Source organism: Micromys minutus (genome assembly GCF_963924665.1).
Source record: "Micromys minutus genome assembly, chromosome: 21".
NCBI classification, from domain to species: Eukaryota; Metazoa; Chordata; class Mammalia; order Rodentia; family Muridae; genus Micromys; species Micromys minutus.
Window position 1 is genome coordinate 30,546,875 of NC_137956.1, and position 22,316 is coordinate 30,569,190.

Below are 22,316 nucleotides of genomic sequence, written 5' to 3' on the forward strand. Positions count from 1 at the left end.
CATTACAGCACATCACTGTGGGAAGTAAGGCCAGGAACTCAAACGGCGGGAACCCAGAGGCCATGGAGTATGTTGCTTGCTCAGTTTCTTATACCACCTAGGACTACCATCCCGCAGTGGGACCACCCACTCAGTCTGGGCCCTTCCACATCAATCACTAATTAAGAAGATGCCCTATGAAGCCTACAGCCCAATCTTACAAAGGCATTTTTTAAAATGCCAAGTAACCCACTGGTAGAGGTTACAGCACAAGTGCCTGGCTTTATGCCTCAAGGGGCCAAAACAGGAGCTGGTCAAGGCAGATGCATAAAACACATGCTGAAGACCTGACACCTCTTTTAAGGGCACCCGTTGACCCAAACGAGAATAGTGGCATCCTTAGGGTTCCTTTGACACTGAGGGGAATAGAAAGTATAGCTTCTGGGTAGAAGTTCTAAATTCAGGGTCGCAGGAATATAGTTATTTCTGAAAATCAAGTTAGAAAATACTAGGAACCATTTCTACTTGATGGATAGGTCTCACGTGACTCAGTTTGCCTTCAAACTGATTGTGGCTGAGTCTTGAGCTTCTGCTTCTCCTGGGTGCTGGGATTACAGAAACACAACACTCCGGCTCATACCTGACTAATCTGAGACATAGTTAACACATGCCCCGGGAACAGTGACCACTGTTCACCTGTGATCTGATGACCCTCAAGCCTGGGAATCTGTCAACTCTAGCCTGACAACCTCCAAATACTAACACCAGGGGCTTAAAGACAACCTGGAGGGAGTCTGGGCCTTTGGCTGAGAGCCAGAGAGAGAAAATGTGCCACATAACAAGGTTGGCATTTAAGGAAATAGAGACATACAGTAAAATACAGTGTGCTCAAAGTCAAGGCATTGGCTAATCAGTCTTTGTTCAAGCAGATGTCAGTACAGCCTGGAGTGTTCATTCATTCTAGAAAGAGGTTAGCTTTCTGCCTTCCAGCTTCTCAGACAGAGACAAGCAATTCAGCAAGAATGGATGGAATATCGTCACCGTCTAGCCACTGAACCACACTACCCTGGCTTTCGACCCAGTAAGATCAAGAGAGATGCGTTTGTTACAGCAAACTGACTTAGGTTTGCACTGGTCCAAGAGGCCTCCCAGGTTGTCCACGTGAAGCTAGAAAGCAAGGAGGAGCAGGGCAGAGGCCCTGAGCCCCAGCCTGCTCCCGAGGCTGGTTTGTCCACTGACGTGGCTATTTGAGAGAATCCAATGGCAGCAGTTTGCAAAGACTGTGCTTCCCAAGAAAGAAGACACCCACATGTCCCCAAACAGCCGAAACCACCCGTTTATTTGACTGAGGACATTAAGAAGGACAACAAAATTAAACACTCTTTAATAAAATTCCTATAGAAAACTGAAGTCACAGGGCAAGCACTCAGTTGTGTTTCCCTGGCCACTGAGGATTGAGGGCTCCCACGTGTCTTTGGAGAAGAAGCAGTAGTTTTGCTGGATCCTGACATCCATTTATACAGCAAACCAGTGGTTCCTATTGCACACGTTAACATCATTCGTTGCCTAGCACCCTAACTATATGGTACCTCAACAAATAAATTAAAGTTTCCCATGTGGCATGAATCCACTTCAATTTGAACTAATACCATTGGAAAAAAAATCACATTGTTATGCATTTTAATAAATACATTAAGAACAGCTGGCATATTACTAAAATACTGAAATTTAGGTTTCGAGTTTATTCCATAAATAGATTCCTTTTCATTCGCTCGCTTCCTTGGATACATCAAGTATTGTGTTCTATGAAATGAACTCTCAGAGCTACATAGAGAAAACGCATTCACGCGTGCCTCATACTGAAGCAGCCGGAAGAACTGGATCCACAGTTAACAAAAAGTAACTCAGGAAAAAGCTCCGCTTTTGTAAAACTTTAAAACACAGGCTGAAGAATACCAAAGAAACATCTTTTTATATAGAACTCCCACTAGAAATTTTATAAATATATATGCAGCATATATATATATTATATATATATATTATATTTGCCCCACCAATAGATTCTCAGTCTGAAATGATGCCATCATGATAAATATTAACAAAATTAGTGAGTTTTCACAGGTTTAAAATATTTCCTTTGAAAAATAATAAGTTCAACATAATCAATGTAATTTGTAGCTCACACGATTTAAAAAGGAGAGGGGATGCCTTTCTTTTAACAGTTCCCAGATTCCAAACATGGCAGGTTGCTGGCTGGGTCGCAGTACTTGGTCACAGCACTGAAAAGAAGTATTTACACCTCTCTGGTAAAGTACCAAATACTGAAGAAAAGAAAGAGAAGATCCCCAACGGTCCCTAGTAGCATTCCTCGGCGTGCAAGGTCAGCAGGAAAGGTCCTCCATGCTGCTGCTGTTCATGAGGAGTCCCGGAAGCACTCGAGAACAGAGGGTGGGCGTGGGGTGGTTCAGACCAGGCTCTGTGGGACGCCGTGCTCTGAACTCCACTCCAGGCTTCAGGATTTCATTCCCTTTGCATGGCTGGCAGGGTCATGTTCAGTAGTGCAAGTGCAAAATGGAGAGGAAGCAAACGGGCAGGAGCAGGAGAGCAGGGCGGGTGCTAAGACCTGTAGTCTTTCCGAACCGTGTGAGCCATCCAGTTCACTTTAGTAGTCCAGCTTTCCCTGAGCGCCTCATCAAACTTCTGCTTAAATTGTTTGAGTGCTTCTTCTTCACTCTTTCCTAAGGCAAGAGAGTCCTAAAACCGAAAGAGAAAAACGTGTGACGTTCTGCAGTTTTAGAAACATGTAACTGCCGTCCGTCATCTATAAGATGCTGGTGTGGCCAGCCTCTCCATTCGTCAGAATTCCAGGTTTCCATAGAAATGCCACCTGCAGAGCAGGATAAACACCAAGAAAGGACAATAATATGGCCTTAGCAAAGGACTTTTGAGGATGAAATTAATTTGTAATTATTGCAAGACACTCAACTATCTTTCTGCTCTAATGACTGAGGGTCAAAGACAAAGTGGTGGAAACCAAAGTGCCCAGCAGCTAGTGCCCCAGTGTGGGGAACAAATGCCAGTGTGGTAGCACCATCTGAAAGCCCTTCACTGTGGAGAAATCATCTACAGTACACAGTCTTTCATGGGAACGTCCTAGGTTTGGGTTTGTTTGTTTGGACGGTTGGTTTTTGGTAAACACCAGGGGAAATGACTTTGTTCCACTCCCTTCGATGCTCTATTTTTAACAGGATGACTGGAGGTTGGTATCTCTTAAAGTCATCTTTATAAAAAAATTATTACATTTATTTTGTGTACATGTGCATGCCCATGCCTGTGTGTGCACAAGCGCATGAGTGTGTGTGTGTGTGTGTGTGTGTGTGTGTGTGTGTGAGAGAGAGAGAGAGAGAGAGAGAGAGAGAGAGAGAGAGAGAGAGAGAGAGAGAGAGAGAGAGAGAGAGAGAGAGAGAGAGAGAGCGCATTCATGCAGTTTGGAGCAGATCTTTAGGGAGTCAGTTCTCTTTCCAGGGATTGAACTCAAGAGCTTCAGGCCACCTTCTCTGGGCCATCTTGCCAGTTCCCTTTGGAATGAATGAATGAGTAAATGAATGAATGAATGAATGAATGAATGAATGAATGAATGAATAAATGAATGAATAAGAGGCTTTCTGAGAGACAGGGTTTCTTTGTATAGCCCTGAATGTCCTGGAAATCCTTCTGTAGATCAGGCTGGCCTCAAACTCAGAGATCCAGCTGCTGCCTATCTTTGCTTCCTGAGAGTGATGGCTTTAAAGGCATGTGCCACCATTGCCTGGCTCCTCTGGACATTCTGAATGGAGCTCTAAGCCCTGTACCCACAAAGTCCAACAAACATACAGAGGAAGGTGTTTTACCTTAAGATACTGTATGTCTTTGACTGATGTGAGCTCAGGAAGCCCCGCAGTCAGCATCAGCGCGAACAGGGTGATGAAGAGATTCCCATGCCGCCGTAAGATCAGGTATGCATCTTCGCAGCACTGGCGGAACCTTGAGTTGAAGAAGCACCCCAGGGGCATGGCATTGGAGGGAAGTGAGACATTTGCAAAGAAAAACAAGAAGACATCTTTAGAGCCAGAGCATCTCTATGTGTGATTCTCTGAAAATAGTCTCCACACCACAATTTACATGATTCAAGCTTTCTAAAACCATAGGTCTCTCTTCAAACCAGAAATAATTAAGACTCGACAGTAACAGGCAAGGCAACAACAATCCATGTGGTGCATCTTCCCACTGACCACTTAGTTCCTTTTGTCCACACTGCTGACCACAAAACAAAGCAGCGACAGTTCCAATTCCTAGGCCTTTGTAAGCGTCCTCCCAAGCTCCAGCTTATCAATCTTTTCAGACCTCAAAACTGAAGCTGATGGTGTGCAGTCCTGTTTGTTTCTTTTCCCCCTTTAAGACGGTAGTGGTAACCAAGCCAGTTCTCACAGAGCCAAGGCACCATCAGTCTTTGCTGAGCACAGTCTAGCAGCCACATGGCACTCTGTTTCCACTCAATCACTTTTGCTTGCATTAACATTTCTGTTCACATTTATATATTCATTCATGCATGCCTTCATTTAGAGGGGAGAGTGAGGGGAGTAGCAGGGGCCAGGGGATAATGTAAGATAACTGGTTGTCCTTGCACCATGGCATTCTGAGGCTCAAACATTGACCTCAAGCTTGGTGGCAAGCACCACTTCCTGCTGAGCCATTTCTTCAATGCCCTTTGTCCACACTAAGAAACAGAGGCAATATAAGTGCTAGGGAACATTTGAGCAACAAACCCAGGCTCCCTGTGTTCCCCACACAGAATGACACTAGAAAAAACTTGTTTTCCCAGCAGTTTCCTGTTTTGAAATAAAGTTTTCTGAAGCAGGTAGAAAGGACACTAAAACACAGTCACGTCACATGTCTAGCCTTTTCTGTATTTCCCTCCTGGTCACTTTGGAACTGGTGAGGGATCTGACAGTAACTCCTCTCCGTGCCCTTCTTCTGTTATCAAACCAAGAATCTCCCAGACCTAACTGGTGTACAGTGTCAACTGTGCACTGGCAGGATCTACAGCAGCTGGGCACTGGGTCTGTGGGTGTGCCTGTGACTGTGAGCCTTGAGTGTGTTTAATCAGGGGGAGCACTAGATGCTGCAGCTCCCGGCTTCTAGCCTGTGGACACAAGGTGACTGCCCCCTCCTCAAGCTCCTGCTCCTAGGACTTTCCCCACAAGACCCCTAAACTGTGAGCCTCATAAGTCCTTTCTCCAGTAAGTTGCTGTTGTTGGGGTATTTTACCACAGTGGCAGAAAAGTAGTAAGACAGTCAGGAAATATGAGTTAGCCGGTCAGAAGTGGTAGATATTTCGCCTGGACACAAGGGCGATACTCACCTGCCAAATTTTTCTGTGTTTCCCGTTTTTCCTTGCTGAATGACATGAATGAAGTCATAAGTAAGAATAAAAGGTACTCGCTCTCTTTTAATGCCAAATTTAGATTTGAAATTTCCAAGAATATGCCCAAAATCTATGTGGAAAAGCTGTAAAACAAATGGGATTTTATTTTCCAAGTGATTCTCAAATATTTCTACTTGGCATGACTTCTGTAGTGCTAAGCCCTAACTTAATGTATCATCTGCTTGAACCATTCGCCAGATTGCAGCCTACACAGGACCCCGCTGTATGCATTGCTGTGTGCTTAGCATCTCTGGTCTCTACCCACTAAATACTGTAGCACTACCCTATTGCCCTTATTTGGAACATCTGGAACATCTGGAAAATGGCAAACATTTAAGGGGAGTATCTGGTTTAGACTGGCTTTGGTGGCTATCTTTTTTTCTGAGAAACAATATAATCCTCAATATAAACTTGTGCTTCATCCCATATCTAACATGGGGTCTTTGCTCCAGTGAAGCACCCAGTGTCTATGAGTCAGAAAACCAGTTGTTTTCTGAAACTACATCTTCGAGGTCCTTCTGGGAGGCTGGGGACGGGGGGGGGGGGGGAGCACTAGAAGAAAACTACTCTGTAAGGAACTCTCCACAACCCCATGTTTAATCCTTTCTGTATCTCTGCCTTGAGCTGTGCTGGTTCTTCAAGTTTCTCAGTTTCCTGACACTGCCATGGCTCCCTAAAACATTCAGGTTCCCATTCCTCGCTCTGCTGGGCATGGACACTGGTCCCTCTTACTGCTGTCACCCCTACATCTGTTGATGTCTTTCATTTGCTGGATTCTCTTCCTATTGTCTTTTACTTTTAGATTTACACAAGTTTCTGAACACTCTAGATGGGGCATCAGGGGAAAGTATATAAGCCAAAGTACTCAGTTTGTAACTACATGTTAGAGAGTCTGGGTTTGGACATGAGGCACACATATCAAAGCCCCAGCAGATCACAGCATCTCCTAGGAGGTGTAAAATTCTGTTCCCAATCAGCTAACCTCTGATCCCAAGACTCCAGAAATACTCAAGAGGCAGGCAGATCTCAGTGAGTTCAAAACCAGCCTGATCTACACAGGGCCCCCCAGCTATCTCATATCCACATGTTAATGTCTACCCCAGGACTACATTACATGGTAACCCAGAGATTTCCACTATGGTATGCCTCTAGCTAACAGCATCCAAGCATAGCTAAACTGAAAACCTATCTAAGTGTTTCACCTGCATAGTCTTTAAAAAATGTTACAAATAACACCTAGTTGTCTATGAACAATTTAGTTTTTATTTGAAATTAAAAGATACCACCTGGATTTCGTAGCTATCTCAGAAAGACACAACCTATATTTCTCCCAACTCCTACAATGATCAAGTTAGATGGTTAAAACATAATAAACAAAGAAACAAGAAACAGACTCCATGTTGGAGAGACGGATCAGTGACCAGTGGCTGAAAGCACTGGCTGCAGCTTACAGCTTCTCTCTAAGTCCAGTTTTAGGGGAGTACATACAGGCAGGATACACGCACACAAATAAAATTAAGAAAGAAAACTCACTCAGGTTCCATCCTGACTTTTATTTTTCAGCATTGGTTATTTTAAAAAGATCTTATTCAATACTTATTTGCATTGAGTGTTTTTGCCTACACGTATGCATGCCTGGTGCCTGTAGAAGATGGTGTCAAATCTTAACTATAACAGGAGTTACAGACAGTTGTGAGCCACCAGGTGGGTGCTGGGAAAGGAACCTGGGTCCTCCGGAAGAGTAGTGAGTGCTGAGCTACTGGGTCATCTCTCAAGTCCCCAACTGGTCATTTTCTTAAATTTTTACTTATTTAGCTTGAGACAGGGTCTCAAACAAGCAACTCCCCTGCCTCAGTCTTCTGAGTGCTGTGATTACAGGTATGTATCATCAAATCAGGTCCAATGCAAATTCTTTTAACGAAAAGACTGGCCACTTTTAAATAACAGCAGCTGTTAAACATTTAAATAAATGTTAGCATCAGATCATAAACAACAACACATAAAGCAGGCCGCCTCTAGAGTGGGGTTGTGTAAAGCAAGGCCATCGCTTTTTTACTGGCAGATGATGCTTACAAGAGATTCTCTCCACAGAGTTGGCAGGAAGGTGAAAGAAAAGGCCACACACACACACACACACACACACACACACACTCTGCCATTACTGCCACCCACAGCCTCTGCAGTGCAGCTTACCTGGCCGGTTTTCTTCACCATGATGTTGTCGCTGTGCCTGTCACCAATGCCGAGGACATAAGAAGCTACACAGTAGCCAGCACAGGACAGGGTGAACTCCTCAATCGCTCTGTCCAGGTCATCCCTGGAGACAGACACAGCAGTGACAGGAGTTAGAACTCCAGTTTGGTGGATGAGAACGAAGCCCCATCGAGGCTCACAGAACATAGCACCACGTTGCTAAGCTGAGTGAGCAGATGGGGCTGGGAAAGCAGATGAGTCAGGCTGGCTGCGAGCCCCAGCCACGTGTCCCTATGTCTCAGGGGTCCTGTTCAGCAAGGCTTAAGAGAGGCCACCATGGGTTTTGTTGGGTTATCCTTGGGCCTGGGAACATTGTTACCAGCTTTTGTATTTTAGCTGTTTGAAGGCAGTCTTACTCTACAGCCCAGGCTAGCATGAGTAATAAGCACGGAGCTTGCCAGGCCTTAAACCCATTGCAACTCTCTCCTCCCTCAGCCTCTTAACTGCTGGGTTACAATAGGAAGAAGCCATTCTAGTTAGGTGCCTCATATTAGAATCCAGGCTTCGGAGCCTCAGAACTGAGGACACAAACCCTTTGTAAGAGGCTGTAAGACTAAACTGGTCTGTTCTGTCTTGACGTGAATGACGACATGTAAATCTGACTTAAGCATTTGGCCATTTCAGTACCTGGAAAGCACCTTCCTTCACAGTGAGATCTTTACTTCCTACAGTAGTGATGCTGTCCATTACCTTAGCCATGAATAACACTTATTCATATGGCATTATGGAAGCAGGGTCTCGTGGCTGTCTTCTGCCTCTACCTCCTGAATCCTGAGATTACAAGCATGTATCATTTTCCAACTGTCTGTGGTCCTAGGGCTTTTTGCAAATACCAGGAGAGCACGCCACTAACTGATAGATACCCTCCAGCCCAGTAACAAATTTTTAAATATTTTTCCTTTGTTTTAGAGAGAGCAGACTATATAAACCCATTAACTTTGATCATAAAGTTAACTTATTAGGGCTAGAAAGATGGCCTAAGAGCATTTGTTCTTCTCCTAAAGGACCTGAGTTTAGTTCCCTGCACCCACATCAGGTGGTTCACAGTCACCTGCAACTCCAGCTCTAGGGCATCTAAACCCCTCTTCTGGGCTCCATGGGCCTCTGTGCTGAATGAGGCAATACAGACATCCCCTCTGAGCAGCAGGGCTTCTGGTCACCATGACCTGTCCGAACGTTTATGTGGAGAAATGAAGAGGGCATACGCACCCGGAATTGTACTCTTTTAGCCAGTTCAGGAGCGCGTCTTTGTTGAAGGCTGCTGTGGCAGCCACATTGCTACTGTTGAGCTGAATGTCAGCGATTGTCTCAGAGGTGCTCACAACCTCAATGAGGCCAGAGCGATCTCCTGTTGCTAAACAGCCATAGGGGAGCATCCTGAAAGGGGAAACAGAATCCATGAGAGGAAACACCAGTTTTCTAAGTTTTTCCTTTGATTTAAAAGAGTTTTATTATTGACAGCTTATCAGTCAGTAGTGCCATATGGAAAACGAAAAGTTCTACCTCCTACTAGAGAATGAAGCTTGGACACATGGAATGGTCTACCAGAATGATGCAGCTAAATGCATCATTTTCTGTATAATTATGTCCATGAAAGATTCAATTTGCCTGCACTGATGAACAGGAGCACACGCAACAAACAAGAACGCATCCCTTTTTACTCTAAAGCTCCAGAACCGAGATCTTTCGTTTTTTTCCAAGACCGGTTTCTTAGGCTGTCCTGGAACTCGATTTTATTCTAAAGCTCCATTATTTTTTCAAGTTAAGGTTTCTCTTATGTAGCTCTGGCTGTTCTGGAATTCCATCTGTCGACCAGGCTGGCCTCAAATACAAGAGAACCTCCTTAGTGTTGGGATTAAAGACATCTGCTACCAACACCAGCTTTCTCCAATTTTCTGTAAACTGTATTATAAAAAGAGTGATTTGTGGAAAGGCAAGATGCTTCAGTGGGGAAGGTGCTTGATGCCAAGCCTAATAAAGACTTGAATTCAATCCTTTGGAACAACATAGTAGAAGTTAAGAACAGATTCCTACAAGTTGTCCTCTGATTCATGCATAAGCCTCAGGACATGCACATCTACAAATCATTTTTTAAGAGTTACTTGGGCTGGTCATGGTGGTATATGCTTGAACTTCCAGTGCTTGGGAGTGGGAATCAGAAGTTCAAGGTTAGCTTTGACTACATAGCAAGTTTAAGGCTAGCTGGGTTCCATGAAACACTTGCTTAAAAAAAAATGAGAGGAAAAAAATATGTTGGTAATGGAGTGTACTGTCTTGGGAGAGTCCAATAAACATTAAGTTAACTATGGAAAATAGGAACAAAGCAGGCCATGGTAGGACCTGGTTGTAAGATTCATCCTTGGTTACATAGCAAGTCTGAGGCTAGCCTGGGCTATATATGACCTTAGCCCAAACAACCAACCAACAGACATAATGTATGGGTTCAGAAAATGGTTGGGTGCAGCTATGGGGCACACTTTCTACCAGATTCAGAAATAAGCAGTCCCTACCCTCACTAAGCTTGTGAACCACAAGGCACACACTGCCAGTGTGGTCACTCTAAGAATATGCCCTGGCAGGAGTCCAGGGACACCTCCATGGATGGGGCAGGGGAGAGGGCTCAGTACCTGCTGCTCTTACAGAGGATGAAAGTTCAGTTCCCAACACCCACATTAGACAGCTTACAACCTCTAACTCGAGTTCCAGGGGGATCTGATGCCCTCTTCTGGTCTCTGAGGGCACTGCACTCACATGCACAGACTACACAAATAGACATAATACACAATTTATTAGTGTTTTTAAAAGATCTCTAAGAGATGGCTCAGTGGGTAAAATGCTTGCTATGTAAGTATGAGGACCTCAGTTCAGATCTCCCAAAATCTACATAAAAAGCCAGATGTGCTGAGGAGACAAGGATGGGGAATTGGTGGGAATTGCTTATCAACAACCTAACTCTAGATTCAGTGAGATGCGTTCTTTCAAAGAATAAGGCGCGGGGGGGGGGGGGGTAAGGGAAGGAAGGAGGGAGGTGGGCGGGCACCTGGCTTCTTCCTCTGGCCTATGTGTTCCCCCCCACACACCCCTCTTCCCAGAGAGCTGAAGTCTTGTCTGATCTACACAATAAGACCAAGGCCAACCTGAGCAACTTAGAAAAGCCTTACTGAAGACCTTGAGGGAAGACAGGTAGCCTCCAAGACAGGGCCAGAAAAAGATGCAACATGTTAGAAAGCTGGCTTGGGGTCCTGCAGTTCATGTGAGGTTTAGAGAGTGAGAAATCAGTGTGTGTGTGTGTGTGTGTGTGTGTGTGTGTGTGTGTGTGTGTGTGTGTGTACACCAATCAGATAAAAAGAGAGCTGGTTTAGTTTCAAAAATTACTTCTAAAAAAGAATTCAATTATTACATACTCCTTTACACATTATGGCAAAACAAAATACTAATCAATTGTTTTAGACCTATATTAATTTCTTCTCTTTATAAAAAGATAACTAAGGAACATTAAGTATTTTACTAGTGCCTGTCAGCCTATTGTGACACAACCCGTGCAAAGCAAACAGTGCTGGGTTAAAGTGAGCTTTCTTGCTTTCCTGAGTCCCCTTAAATCCCACTCAAATCCCAAACTGGGCAAAAGTCCAACAACTTCCTCTTCAAAAGCAAGCAATGATGAAAGCAATCAGTGACTTAAAGATGGGCTTTCACAATGGGAAGGAAAAAACACCCTCATCTGAAGGACAGTTTGACAGAAGTCATGCTGGGGACAAGCTTAGACCCACCCTCCACCCATACCGATCACGTCAGGGCCTCCGTCCAGTCTTAATAAAGGAGATGGCAGCACCTTTTACATTCCCTTCCTTTGTCACACTCTCTGACCTAAGGACAGTGCTACTTTCATGGGAGAGCACGGATTCTACAATGAGAGAGGTATAGAGAAGACAGCAGCCCTCCAAGCATGTGTGCATGTGTTTGGGGGGAGGGGCAGTGGGTCTCAGTGAGCTAGAGACCAGTCTGGTCTACAGAGCGAGCTCCAGGATGGCCCAGTCTGCATAGTAGGGAGTTTCTGTCCCCTCTTGCCTGCCTAAAACAACTTCCATCTGTAAAACTCCGTTCTGAATGAAGACAACTACCTTGATTTTAGTTGGCATGTAGCACTGGGCCAAGGGACATAGACGACTGTCAAGTCTACCAAGTGTGGGACAGAATTGAGGCTGACAACTTTTCAGTTGGCAGGAAAAACTGACTGCTAACTATTAAGCCAAAGACAAGGTGTCTCTACATATTTATGCCTTATTAAATGTTCTACTTTTGGCATGAGAGACACCAGAGCAACATGACACAGAGAACGTTTAAATGAGCACATGCACTTTTGTCACCAGAGCAGGGCATTGTTCCAAGTACTAAAATAGTAGCATATAGGAGGCACCAAATAGTTGACAGAGTGTGTGCTGCCCCAGGAAAAACAAGCACAGCAGGCACACGGGAGCACGGTTATTTATAGAAACAGTCAAGGTTTTGTGAGAAGGAGATAGGAGTTTGAAAGAACTCCAAGCACTTCACTTTAAAAAAGGGAGGGGGTCAGAGGTCACTCCCCAAATGTCAAGGCGGAAGGAGAGTCACTGTAGCACACATAGACACAAGGAAACATTACGGTCCGTGCAGCAGCTTGAGTGAAGAAAGGTGAATGTGGGCTCAGGGTTCAGAGGGTTTCCTTCTGCTGTGTGGGGAGTCACTGGGGCCAGACCAGCTCCTGGCCCTGGAATCCTGAGGTGCCCACTCACCCCATGCAGATGAGTTAGAAAGCAGAAGACAAAGGAGAGGCAGCGTCAGCAGCAGGCTTTCTTCTTTCCCCCTTTTTTGTTCCATCCGGAAGCACAGCACAGCTAACCCTCTCTGGCTACACCCTCCTAGACACATCCAGAGGTACACTTCACCTTCCGCCATGACATTCAGGGACTGAACTCAGGCACCGTACTTGTGCTGTAAGCAGGTTTACCCACTGAGAGATCTCACTGACCTCCAAGTTTTGTCTTGGTAGGAATTCGTCTCAACAACAAAAACAATTCTACCTGTGGTGCATTTCTTATGAGTGAGTGGTTAAGCAAAAAATAAAAATGAAAACTTAGTTTCCTTCAAGGGAATCTCACCAGGGAAACAAACTACTCCTAAGAGAAGGCTGCATGTCCAGCAGTAGACGGCCAATAGGAAATGAGCTCAGTAGTATATTTGTCTCATGATGTCAGGGCTTTTATATTTACTTTTTAAAGCTGTTTTATTTTTCTCTTACTTACCATATCCTCTGAGTATATTCTGGATTTCAGTTTAGTGTTTTCAGGGGATGCCTGAGTGTGTGCACAGGTGAGTCACTGTTTCTCGTGGCTTCTCTTGGGGGGGGGGGGATGAGGGTGTCTTTTCCTTCTGTCTGTCTGTTTTGTCTAATTCTGGCATGTTAGTTTTTGTTGTATAGTATATTCTATCTTACTATTATCCCTTAGGAGCCTGTTTGTTTTGTAATGAGAGACAGGGAGGTGGGAGGAACTAGGGGGCATAGAGAGAGGAGAAATTGTAATCTGGATATGTTATCTGAGGGGGAAAAATCTACTTTTAACAAAAGGGAACAAATTCCCATCTAGACTGTTCTAACTTAAGGAAACTGGATAAGCAGATTCTAGAAGGATCTAAAAACAAAGACTCTTCCTTTAGAACATAAGAAAATGGAGCAAGTGAGATGACCCAGTGGATGTAATGTTTACAGTCAGGCCACAACCAGACTCTTGATCCCCAGGATCTATAGAAAGAGAATGCTAACCCTCAAGGTCTTCTGACCTCCACATGTGCCCCCATTGTATATTAACATGCACATGTGCATGCATACACACAAATGTTTAAAAGGAGAAAACACAAAGTAGGAAATGAGGCATTTTGAGTACTGTCATATTCTGGCAAACAAAAAGTTACTGGACATGTCTTTGTATACTACCTTTTCACATTGATAGGCCAATAAAATAATAGAAAGACCATCCTGGGTGTGAGTTGGGCACTATTTAATATTTTTGTAACCTTTGCTTTAACATTACTACTGTCCTGATTCTTCTCACATGGAGCTGTGAGGTTTGCAGGGGATGATCTATGTGAAGGCCCCAGAGTGCCTGTCAGGCAGCACACAGCAACGGTTTCAAATCTGTCTACAAAAGAGTTCAGAGTGTGAAGACGCACACCTGGAATTCCAGCACTTGAGACACTGAATTCAAGGCCATCTCTGTCTGTAGAGTAAGTTCAATATCACCCTTAGCTCCATAATGGACCCTGTCTCAAACCAATACTACCAAGCTTGAAACTAACCTGGCGTGTGATTCTGGATGTCTGTCCAAGTTGTATTATACTCCAAACCTACCCTTTCTCAGGAACCTCAAGCACATGTAGTTCTAAGTCTGATGAGATTCCAATAGGGCAATGAGTAGAAAGCACATTGCAAAGGGCCCAATAACTATTACTATGAACAAAAATTAGAGGAAGGAAGCGCTCAACAGGAGTACAGCATAAAATAAGCAAATGCTCTGGGAAGCTCACCGAAGGTCCAAGCCAGCTTCTTTCCACAGGAGATCCATCAGGCGCAGCATCTGCAGCGTCAGCATGTCCTGCCGCAAATCTAAGGGAAACACCCGCTCAGTTACACAGGCCTGCAATCTTACGCCCTCTCCCACTAACTCAGTATCAGTCATTCGGTCAGACTCACAAGACCATCACCAAGCACTGTACTCTCCCTCCAATTTGTAATCTTGCCATAGCTACTCTGTCAAACAGGCTCAGCGAATGGCATGAACCCGTGCAGTTTCAGAAAGTAAAATGTCAACCATTTCCTGCTGTGCCAGCCGCAGGAGCAGTGAAAGTATACTTCTACTACACGTGCCAGGCTGTTAACTTTTCCTGCCTTTAGTACCACACAGAAAGCTTTTAGGGATCACAAGGTTCCATTAGGAGTCCAGAAAACTGTAAGGGTTGAATCTATCTGTGACCCTCCCCATGAGAGCTTCCAGTCTCAGCACTCAGAGTTGGAGCAGGAAGACAACAATTTTGAAGCCAGCCTTGGCTATATTGTGAGATCTTGGGCCAAAATAATGAGTAATGAAAGTTAAAGAATACTTTCAGCCTACATGATGGCCATACTGTAACCCCAGTACTTGGGCAGTGAGAAAGGTTGGGTCAGCAGAGTTCAAGCCCATTCTTAGCTATATAGTGAGTGCAAAGGGTAACCTGGGCTACACGAAAACATCTCCCTCTCCTCCTAACCTCCCCAAAGAGTACTTTCACATAAAATCATGTTGAAGTAATAACAATCTATTTTATACTATCTTATGGTCTAGTAAAATACTTAGCAATATATTAGGGGTGTAGGGAATGCTGGCACATTCACATAATCTCAACACTGGAGAAACTGACTCAGTATCACAAGCTTGGGGCCAGCATGTACTACAAAGTAAGCTGTCTCAAACAATGTGAACCACCTGAAGAACTTCTGTTAGGTTGCAAGCATGTATAAACGCATTATTTATTGCCAGTTCCTTTAAGGACTCTGTTAGGAAGATGCTATCACCTTCCTGAGATGGAGAACCTAATACTCATCACCTGCTGGCCATACAGCTTACATACAGGACTGCCTTTAGCTGTTGCAGTTTCGAGGGGCATTTCTTTATGAAGTCAGGGTCATCAGCTCGTTAAAGCATGAACTGGTATCAAAGCTGCTGTCACGGAACAGAACACAGGAATACACACAGGACACCCTTGCTTTTCACAAGCCTGACACCCACAGGTTTACCATTTGTATTTTACAGAGCGAAATGGGAAGGCTTATCTGGTCAGTAAATGCACTGTAGAAGTGATTTCCAGAAAGGAGGGGTGGCTCTGGGGTCGTGCTGGGCTCACCCGGTGAGGATCGGCAGCTGCATCTTGCCTGCTGTCACATGGTCACACACACTTTCCACCATGCTGCGAGCTTCTGGGACTTACCATCGCCATTTTTAAAGATCACTCCCACCGAGTCCTCTCCAAAGGCTCTGTTGCTGTAGACCAGCCACAGGGGCTTCATCTTGGAGTCCATGTATTTGCACTTTTCAATACTGAAATCATCAAGGGGGAATCAGCCACTTCACAGTGTGCACGACTACACACATGCCTGAGGCACCAGGCCTGCAAGCCCCTCAGGTGAGAGCCAGAAAACTTGCTCTGTGTAAGAAGGAACCAGGGCAGCTCTGGTTGGCATACACTGATGCCCAGAGGGACAAAGCCCAAGCCCAGGGTCTGACCTTCCTCTGGTTCCACTTGTTACCCTCCTTGTTTTTCATACTTCCTTAACATTACTATATTTAGTAGTGGGTAAAAGATTTGTATTAAAATCGGGACTACCACTGGCTCTTTGTAAAGACACTTTTATTTGTGTGTGTTGGGGGGTGGGGGGGCTACAGAGGACAGAAGAGAACGTCATGTCCCCTGGAGCTGAGGTTCCACACTACTGTGAGCTCCTGAAGTAAGTGTTGGGAACAGAGGGCTCTTAAATGCTGAGCTCAGATCCTTGATTTCATAACGAGGGACCAATTCTGAATACTTTTGTTAACACAAATTATAATCTTCCATCTCCGTAGGAAAAGTGAGAACCAGTTTAGAGGTGCATTTAAGTTTCATTTTAAAATGGGAAGTCAGTAAATAATGTGTTGTGGCTGCCAATGTTTTGCTCATACAGGATTATCAATTCTTAGAGATTGATATTATATCATAATTGATATTATAGAGTAGTGGCACACACATGTGTTACCTGCATTAGGCAGGCAGGAGGATTATGTGTTGAAAACCAGCCTGGGCTACATAGAGAGTCTAAGGCTATCCTGGGCTTCATAAGACCCTGTATCAAAACTAACTTGAGCTGGAGAGATGGCTCAGTGGTTAAGAGTATATATCGCTCTTAGAGAGGGCCCAAGTTCAGTTGCCAGCACCCAAGTCATCATCTTACAACAGCCTGTAACCCGAGCTCCAGGGGATCTGATGCCTCTGGCTACTGTCAACACCTGTACCCATCATGTACTCGGACCCTCCCTCCAAACTAAAAATAATTAAATCTTTTTGAAAACTTATACATGTTCTTATATATAGCCTAAGTTATATAAATCCTAAAAAAATTAATCTGCAATACTAGGCTGTTCCCCCCCCCCACCACCCCAGAGAAACCTAGCTAATAGCTATACAGCCTAATATCAATGTGGCCTGTGAAGACGCAAGACTTTCCTTCCTGACTAATGACCAGCCCCACCCGTTCCCTAACACACTGACTCGGAAACCTCTTCTGCATTGCTAGTCCCACAGGCGGCTTGCTCACTGTGCAGGTCAGACATTCACTTACTAGAGCTCTGAGAGGATGACACAAGGGTTCAGAGGCGACTGCAGGTCGGAGAGCGCCTCCCGGTAAGCGCTCTGTTTTAAGCACGTGTGCATGGCCTCCTTTCCTTTAGCTCTGTTCAGCTTCATTGCATTCAATTTGATTAAACTATTTAACGTTTTTAACTTATTGAGTGCTTCAACCTGGAAAATAAGATTCCCCACCCCCAAATTCACTTATGGTTAAAAATATGGAATCACGCAGTCACATTCACCAGTAGCTCCAACCAAACATACACAGAATGAGCTGAAGTAAAAACCCTGAGAATAAGAAGGGTTTTACAAACAGTGAGCTTAATTATCATTTATTAGTCAAGGTATTTCTTTTAAATCTTTTGTTAAAAGACATATTATAAACTTGAGAAAAGTAAGCAGGCATCGGATAGGTGTGAACCTGTATTCAACTCTACACTTCACGGAGTAATGGGATTCGAACACCTCCATCTGAACTATTCAGTTTGGCGCAGAATCCATCCACCATTCCTGAAACCGTACTAAGGTACTTAGTGCCTACTTCTGTGTGCTTCTCTATAGTTTGACATAGCCTTTTATGTAGTCCATGCTGCTGAGCCTCTCTAGGAACTATGGTTACGTGTCACCGTGCCTAGAGACACCTGTCATCATCTGTCTGAAATCTACCGTTTTCTTTCTACTGCCAAGACAACAAGAAGAGATTATAATTCAAGGTATTAGTTGTCCAAGATGAAGTTGCTTGCTTTTAAGCTGGTACAGTGGTGCATGCCTTTAATCCCAGTACTCGGGGGTTTGGAGGGGGGCAGACATGGGCCGATCTCTGAGTTTGAGGCCAGCCTGGTAAGCAAAGTGAGTTCCATGCCAGCTAGAGCTGCATAGAAAAATGCTGGCTTAAAAAATTGTTTTTACTTGCTTTTTTAAAAAAGACATGTCTTATTTTTAAGTGTGTATATGTGCCTATGCCTGCGTATATGGGTGTGTACCCACTGAGGCTAGAAGAGGGTGCTGGGTGTGAGCCACCTGACATAAATACTGGGAACTGAACGTGGGTCTGCTACAGAAACAAGTTCTCGTAACTACTGAGTCATCTCTCAGATCTGGAAAAACTTTGGCTTTCAAACAAACAAATAAACAACAACAAAACCTCCAGGAAAACAGCTAAACATTTGACAACAATCTGGCTTAGGTAGCAAGTTCCTGACCAGGCAGGGCAATTACAAGTAAGGTGGTGACCTTACTTGACCCACAAAAGTTCTTGTTATCACCTAATAACTGGGAGTCCATTCATCTTATATAAAACTCATGAGACTACAATAACCATAAACCAGAAGGAAATTTTCATGTAATTAAAACTAAACACAACAAATAATAACAAACACATATAAAGAAAATATCAAATATATGAGGTATACATAAAGAGCTTTGGTTTGTTAATTCCTTATCAGGGAATTTATTTTGTATCATCTTTTCATTTTAAAATTTGCTTTCTGTGCAAGAAAACCATTCAGACTATGAATTGATGTGGATTCTCGCATGTAGTTTCCAAAATTTGGCTGAGACCTTGCTCATACAGAAAAGTAATGGCTCTATGTAGTTTAATGATTAAAAGCAAGACGGCCAGTGCTTGCCAAGTTAGCCAGCTGTCAAAACCACAGGCACTTCATTTTTAACAGCTTCAGGAGCTGCACAACAAGAGAACCAGATGAAAACTGAGCTATGCAAACCAGAGCGTTGTGAACTATTTCAAACTAGAACGTCTTCCAGGTTTGTACGGTTGGGAACTGCTACGCCCCATTGCTAACTGTGCCGATACTCTTTTCCTGGAATAGTATCCTAAGTGGCCATAAGTCAAAAAACACTTTGAAGTGTTTCAACAATTGCCATTTTACAACTTTATAATGATAACAAAAATACCATGGTGGGCTGGCAGAGTACTTGTGGCCAAGCCTGGAGATCTGAGTTCCATTTCCTGCCATAGAGAACCATTCTAACAAGTCACCCTCCGACACCCACCCCTGATCCCTATCCCACCATGGAAAGAGTAGAGTTTTTCTCTAAGAGTAATGACCGGCCCTGGTGGTCCCAGGCCAGCCTGGGCAACTCACTCAAAATAGAATTTAAAAAATAAACAGGGGTGGAGTGAGATGGAGACTGGGCCTGAAGAGATGGTTCGATGGTCAAGTGTGTTTGCTGAGGGCTGGCGTCTGGTTCCCAGCACTCACACAGTCAGCTCACAAACACCTGCATCTGTGGCTATCTGCACATAGGTGTGTATACTGTAACATAGAAAAGAGCTGGGGCTGGAGCTTAGCAATACAATGCTCACCTATGGTGCAAGAGGACCTGGGCTCAGGGGAGGAAGATGGGGAAGGGAAGGGTGGTATGCATGCCTTGTTAGAAAAGTCACACTAAACGCTCCTAGAGAACCAAGAGGATATTCGGTATGCTTGACAACTGAGCAAGGGGAGCCTCAGGGACATAATGAAGCCAAATACAAAGCAACTAACTGGGACCTTATAAGCCTGGGTAGAAAAATCTGGATTTTCTGTGTTATAAAAAAAAAATACTGTTAGGGATTTAAAGAGGAGAATAATATGACTAGATAAAAAGATCACTTAACCAATAACTAATCAAATGTTCACAGGCTGCGCTGGGGAGGGGAGGCAGACAGGAGAGGGTAGGAATGAGAAGCCTGTTGTAGAGGTAGGGAGTAAAAGATAATGGGTCAGATTAGGAGACCACCGTGATTACTGGGTTCCAAATTGTGGGAATAATGATACTGTTTCATGGTGTGAATGAAGATTCTCAGCTGAGTATGTGAGCAAGGAATGGTAGCACATTCTTACATTCCTAGCATCTGGGGCAGGGGGTCAGAGTTCAAGGGCAGCCTGTATTTTACATACATAATAGTTAATTATCAGGTGCACAATTAGAAGGATACTTAAAAACAGTATGAGGTCTTGGCACAGGGTAATTATTTAATAACTTAATGGTAATATCAGCAATACTTCTGCAAGAACATACTACAATTTTAGGTATGAAGATATAGCTTGAAAAGGTAACAAGGATTCTGAACTAGAGAAATCACATATGTATACCTCACTGTATCTTGGTCTAAAAGATGCAATGAAATACATGCATCATAAACACTAAAGAGTTGTAAAGCTTTAGAAACACACTACCCGAAAAGAGTAATGCAGACTATGAAACACTAGAGGCAGAAGATCGCCTCCCTTATGTCCATCATGAAATACATAGACTATTATTAAAATGTAGGGCATCCTATTAATATAGAAAGTATGAGATATGCTTGAACGCTAAGCTGAAACTTATCTTGACAGTTTCCTGAACGCTAAAGGCTAGGAAATAGCTCAGCGGTAGACTGCTTACATGTCAGGTACACAGTTGTGAGTCTATTCCTGAGTGCACCAAGTGCTGAGGACCCCAGCACTCAAAAGGCTGGGGCAGGAGGATCTCCTGACCATGGTCCTACTTGACTAAATAGTGAGTTCAAGGCCATCCTGAGTTTCATGAGACTCAGTCCATTCCCACAAAGTATTGATGAGGTTAGTTACTGAAAGGGCAATGAAATATGTGGCTGGAGAAATTCTATTTGATAAGCTCGATTGATCACTGTGTGCTAAACTGAATTAAAACAGAAGCTCGCACCTGTTTGGAAAGCACTTTCATGTGCCCTACGCTCCCCCGACAGTATGCCTCCAGGATGACACCAAACTGAACGGACACAGCAGGAGTGTGCACCTCTGACCTGCAGAGAAGCAACGTTGAAATGGCTTGTAATCAAACACTTGAGAGTGTGTGTGACCCAGCTCCAGGGGATCTGACACCCTCAAGCAGGCACACATGCAGTCAAATTACCAATGTACATAAAATAAAAATAGTTTTAAAAAAATGAGCAAATGAAGTTAGGAGGGAAACATGACAGTGAAAGTTGGGGAGGAGCACGTAGTGGTAGATTTGATCAGAGCACACATGTAATAGATATATTAAATCAATATCTTTAGACAAAAATTAGTTTGTTAGACAATATTACAATATAACAGTTACTAGTTTTAGTTAAAAATCTAGAAAGTATCATAGACTACTTACCTGAAATACTTTGCCAAATGATGAAAACAAAATTTAGGTATCAAAAAATAAGAGAAGGCACCAAAAAGTGTAAAAGTTCTAGATGGATCAGAAACCATCAAGCTTCTGGCTAGTCTGCTGAGGGTCTTACATCACACTGGAGTAGTTATTAGAGCACATAATGGTATAAAATTAAAATAGAAAAGGCTTACCTAAGATGCCAAAATAGAAACTGCCCAATCCTCCGATTATCAAGTGCTCTTTCTAATAGGAATCTGGAGAGGGCACAGTCAAGAAAAGGCTCGTATTTCAAAACCTGCACCAGCTGTAAAAGATACTGAGAGAGTTCTTCGTCACTGAAAGAAACAAAATCGACAGAAACTCAGCCACCTGTGCCGGAAATGACCCCTCCCTACTATCTGTCACATGCCACTGGCTAATGTGCATGGGTCTCCTGGACCAAGTTTGTCACTACACTTAATGTTCCACGTGATTATACATATAATCTGCCAGGAGTCATGCCCGCTACCTCCAAATAGCCATTTTAACATAATAATTTTTGTTGTGTTTGTGGCATGTATGTGGTGTGTGTATCACAGTGTTCAGAGGACAATGTGGTAGAGTGAATTCTCTCATTCTCTGTTTAGGTAGGGTCCAGGGGTCAATAAAGACATCTGGCTTCCATGGTAAAGCTTCTCTATGTCCACTTATAAAAACTACTAGAAACAAATATAAAAGTGAGAGGCTGCTTCTCCTATTCGTGGGATTTTACATCTCGACTATTACAGAGGTTACATAGTTGTTGGGTTTTTTTGTTTTGTTTTGTTTTTTTTTGTGCTTATCAAACTATTTAAAATAGACCTGATTTTAAAAGCAAGGAGAGATCATAGCCAGAACTTGGGGCAGGAGGATCAGTCTGAGTTTGATAACTAGCTAGCCTGGGCTACACAGTGAGTGCAATGGCAGATCCCTTGAGAAAATAAGCAAACAAACATGTCTCCATCACAGACTACTAACCCTTCTGATTTAGGACAATTAACTATGGGGAAGGAAAGAGGCAACAGAGGCATGGCTGCTCAGTGTGGAAATCTGGCCTCAAGGGCTGGCCTAAGGCAGGCACTTGGACACTTTGATTTCAGAA

General features: G+C 43.7%; 1 protein-coding gene across 1 annotated transcript in view; it reads right to left on the reverse strand.

The window, feature by feature from the left end:
* Positions 1 to 1,341: 1,341 nt before the first annotated feature.
* The window catches only part of PIK3CB (phosphatidylinositol-4,5-bisphosphate 3-kinase catalytic subunit beta), a 98,043-nt gene continuing 77,068 nt past the window's right edge, over positions 1,342 to 22,316 (reverse strand). Inside the window, exons 15-24 of the mRNA XM_080934886.1 lie at positions 21,388 to 21,531; positions 20,756 to 20,855; positions 17,079 to 17,257; positions 15,695 to 15,804; positions 14,258 to 14,336; positions 8,906 to 9,073; positions 7,637 to 7,760; positions 5,381 to 5,526; positions 3,870 to 4,002; positions 1,342 to 2,733 (exon numbers count right to left, since the gene is read on the reverse strand). Coding sequence (XP_080791012.1) covers positions 2,596 to 2,733; positions 3,870 to 4,002; positions 5,381 to 5,526; positions 7,637 to 7,760; positions 8,906 to 9,073; positions 14,258 to 14,336; positions 15,695 to 15,804; positions 17,079 to 17,257; positions 20,756 to 20,855; positions 21,388 to 21,531 — 1,321 coding nt within the window. The 3' untranslated portion in view covers positions 1,342 to 2,595. The remainder of the gene's footprint in view (positions 2,734 to 3,869; positions 4,003 to 5,380; positions 5,527 to 7,636; positions 7,761 to 8,905; positions 9,074 to 14,257; positions 14,337 to 15,694; positions 15,805 to 17,078; positions 17,258 to 20,755; positions 20,856 to 21,387; positions 21,532 to 22,316) is intronic.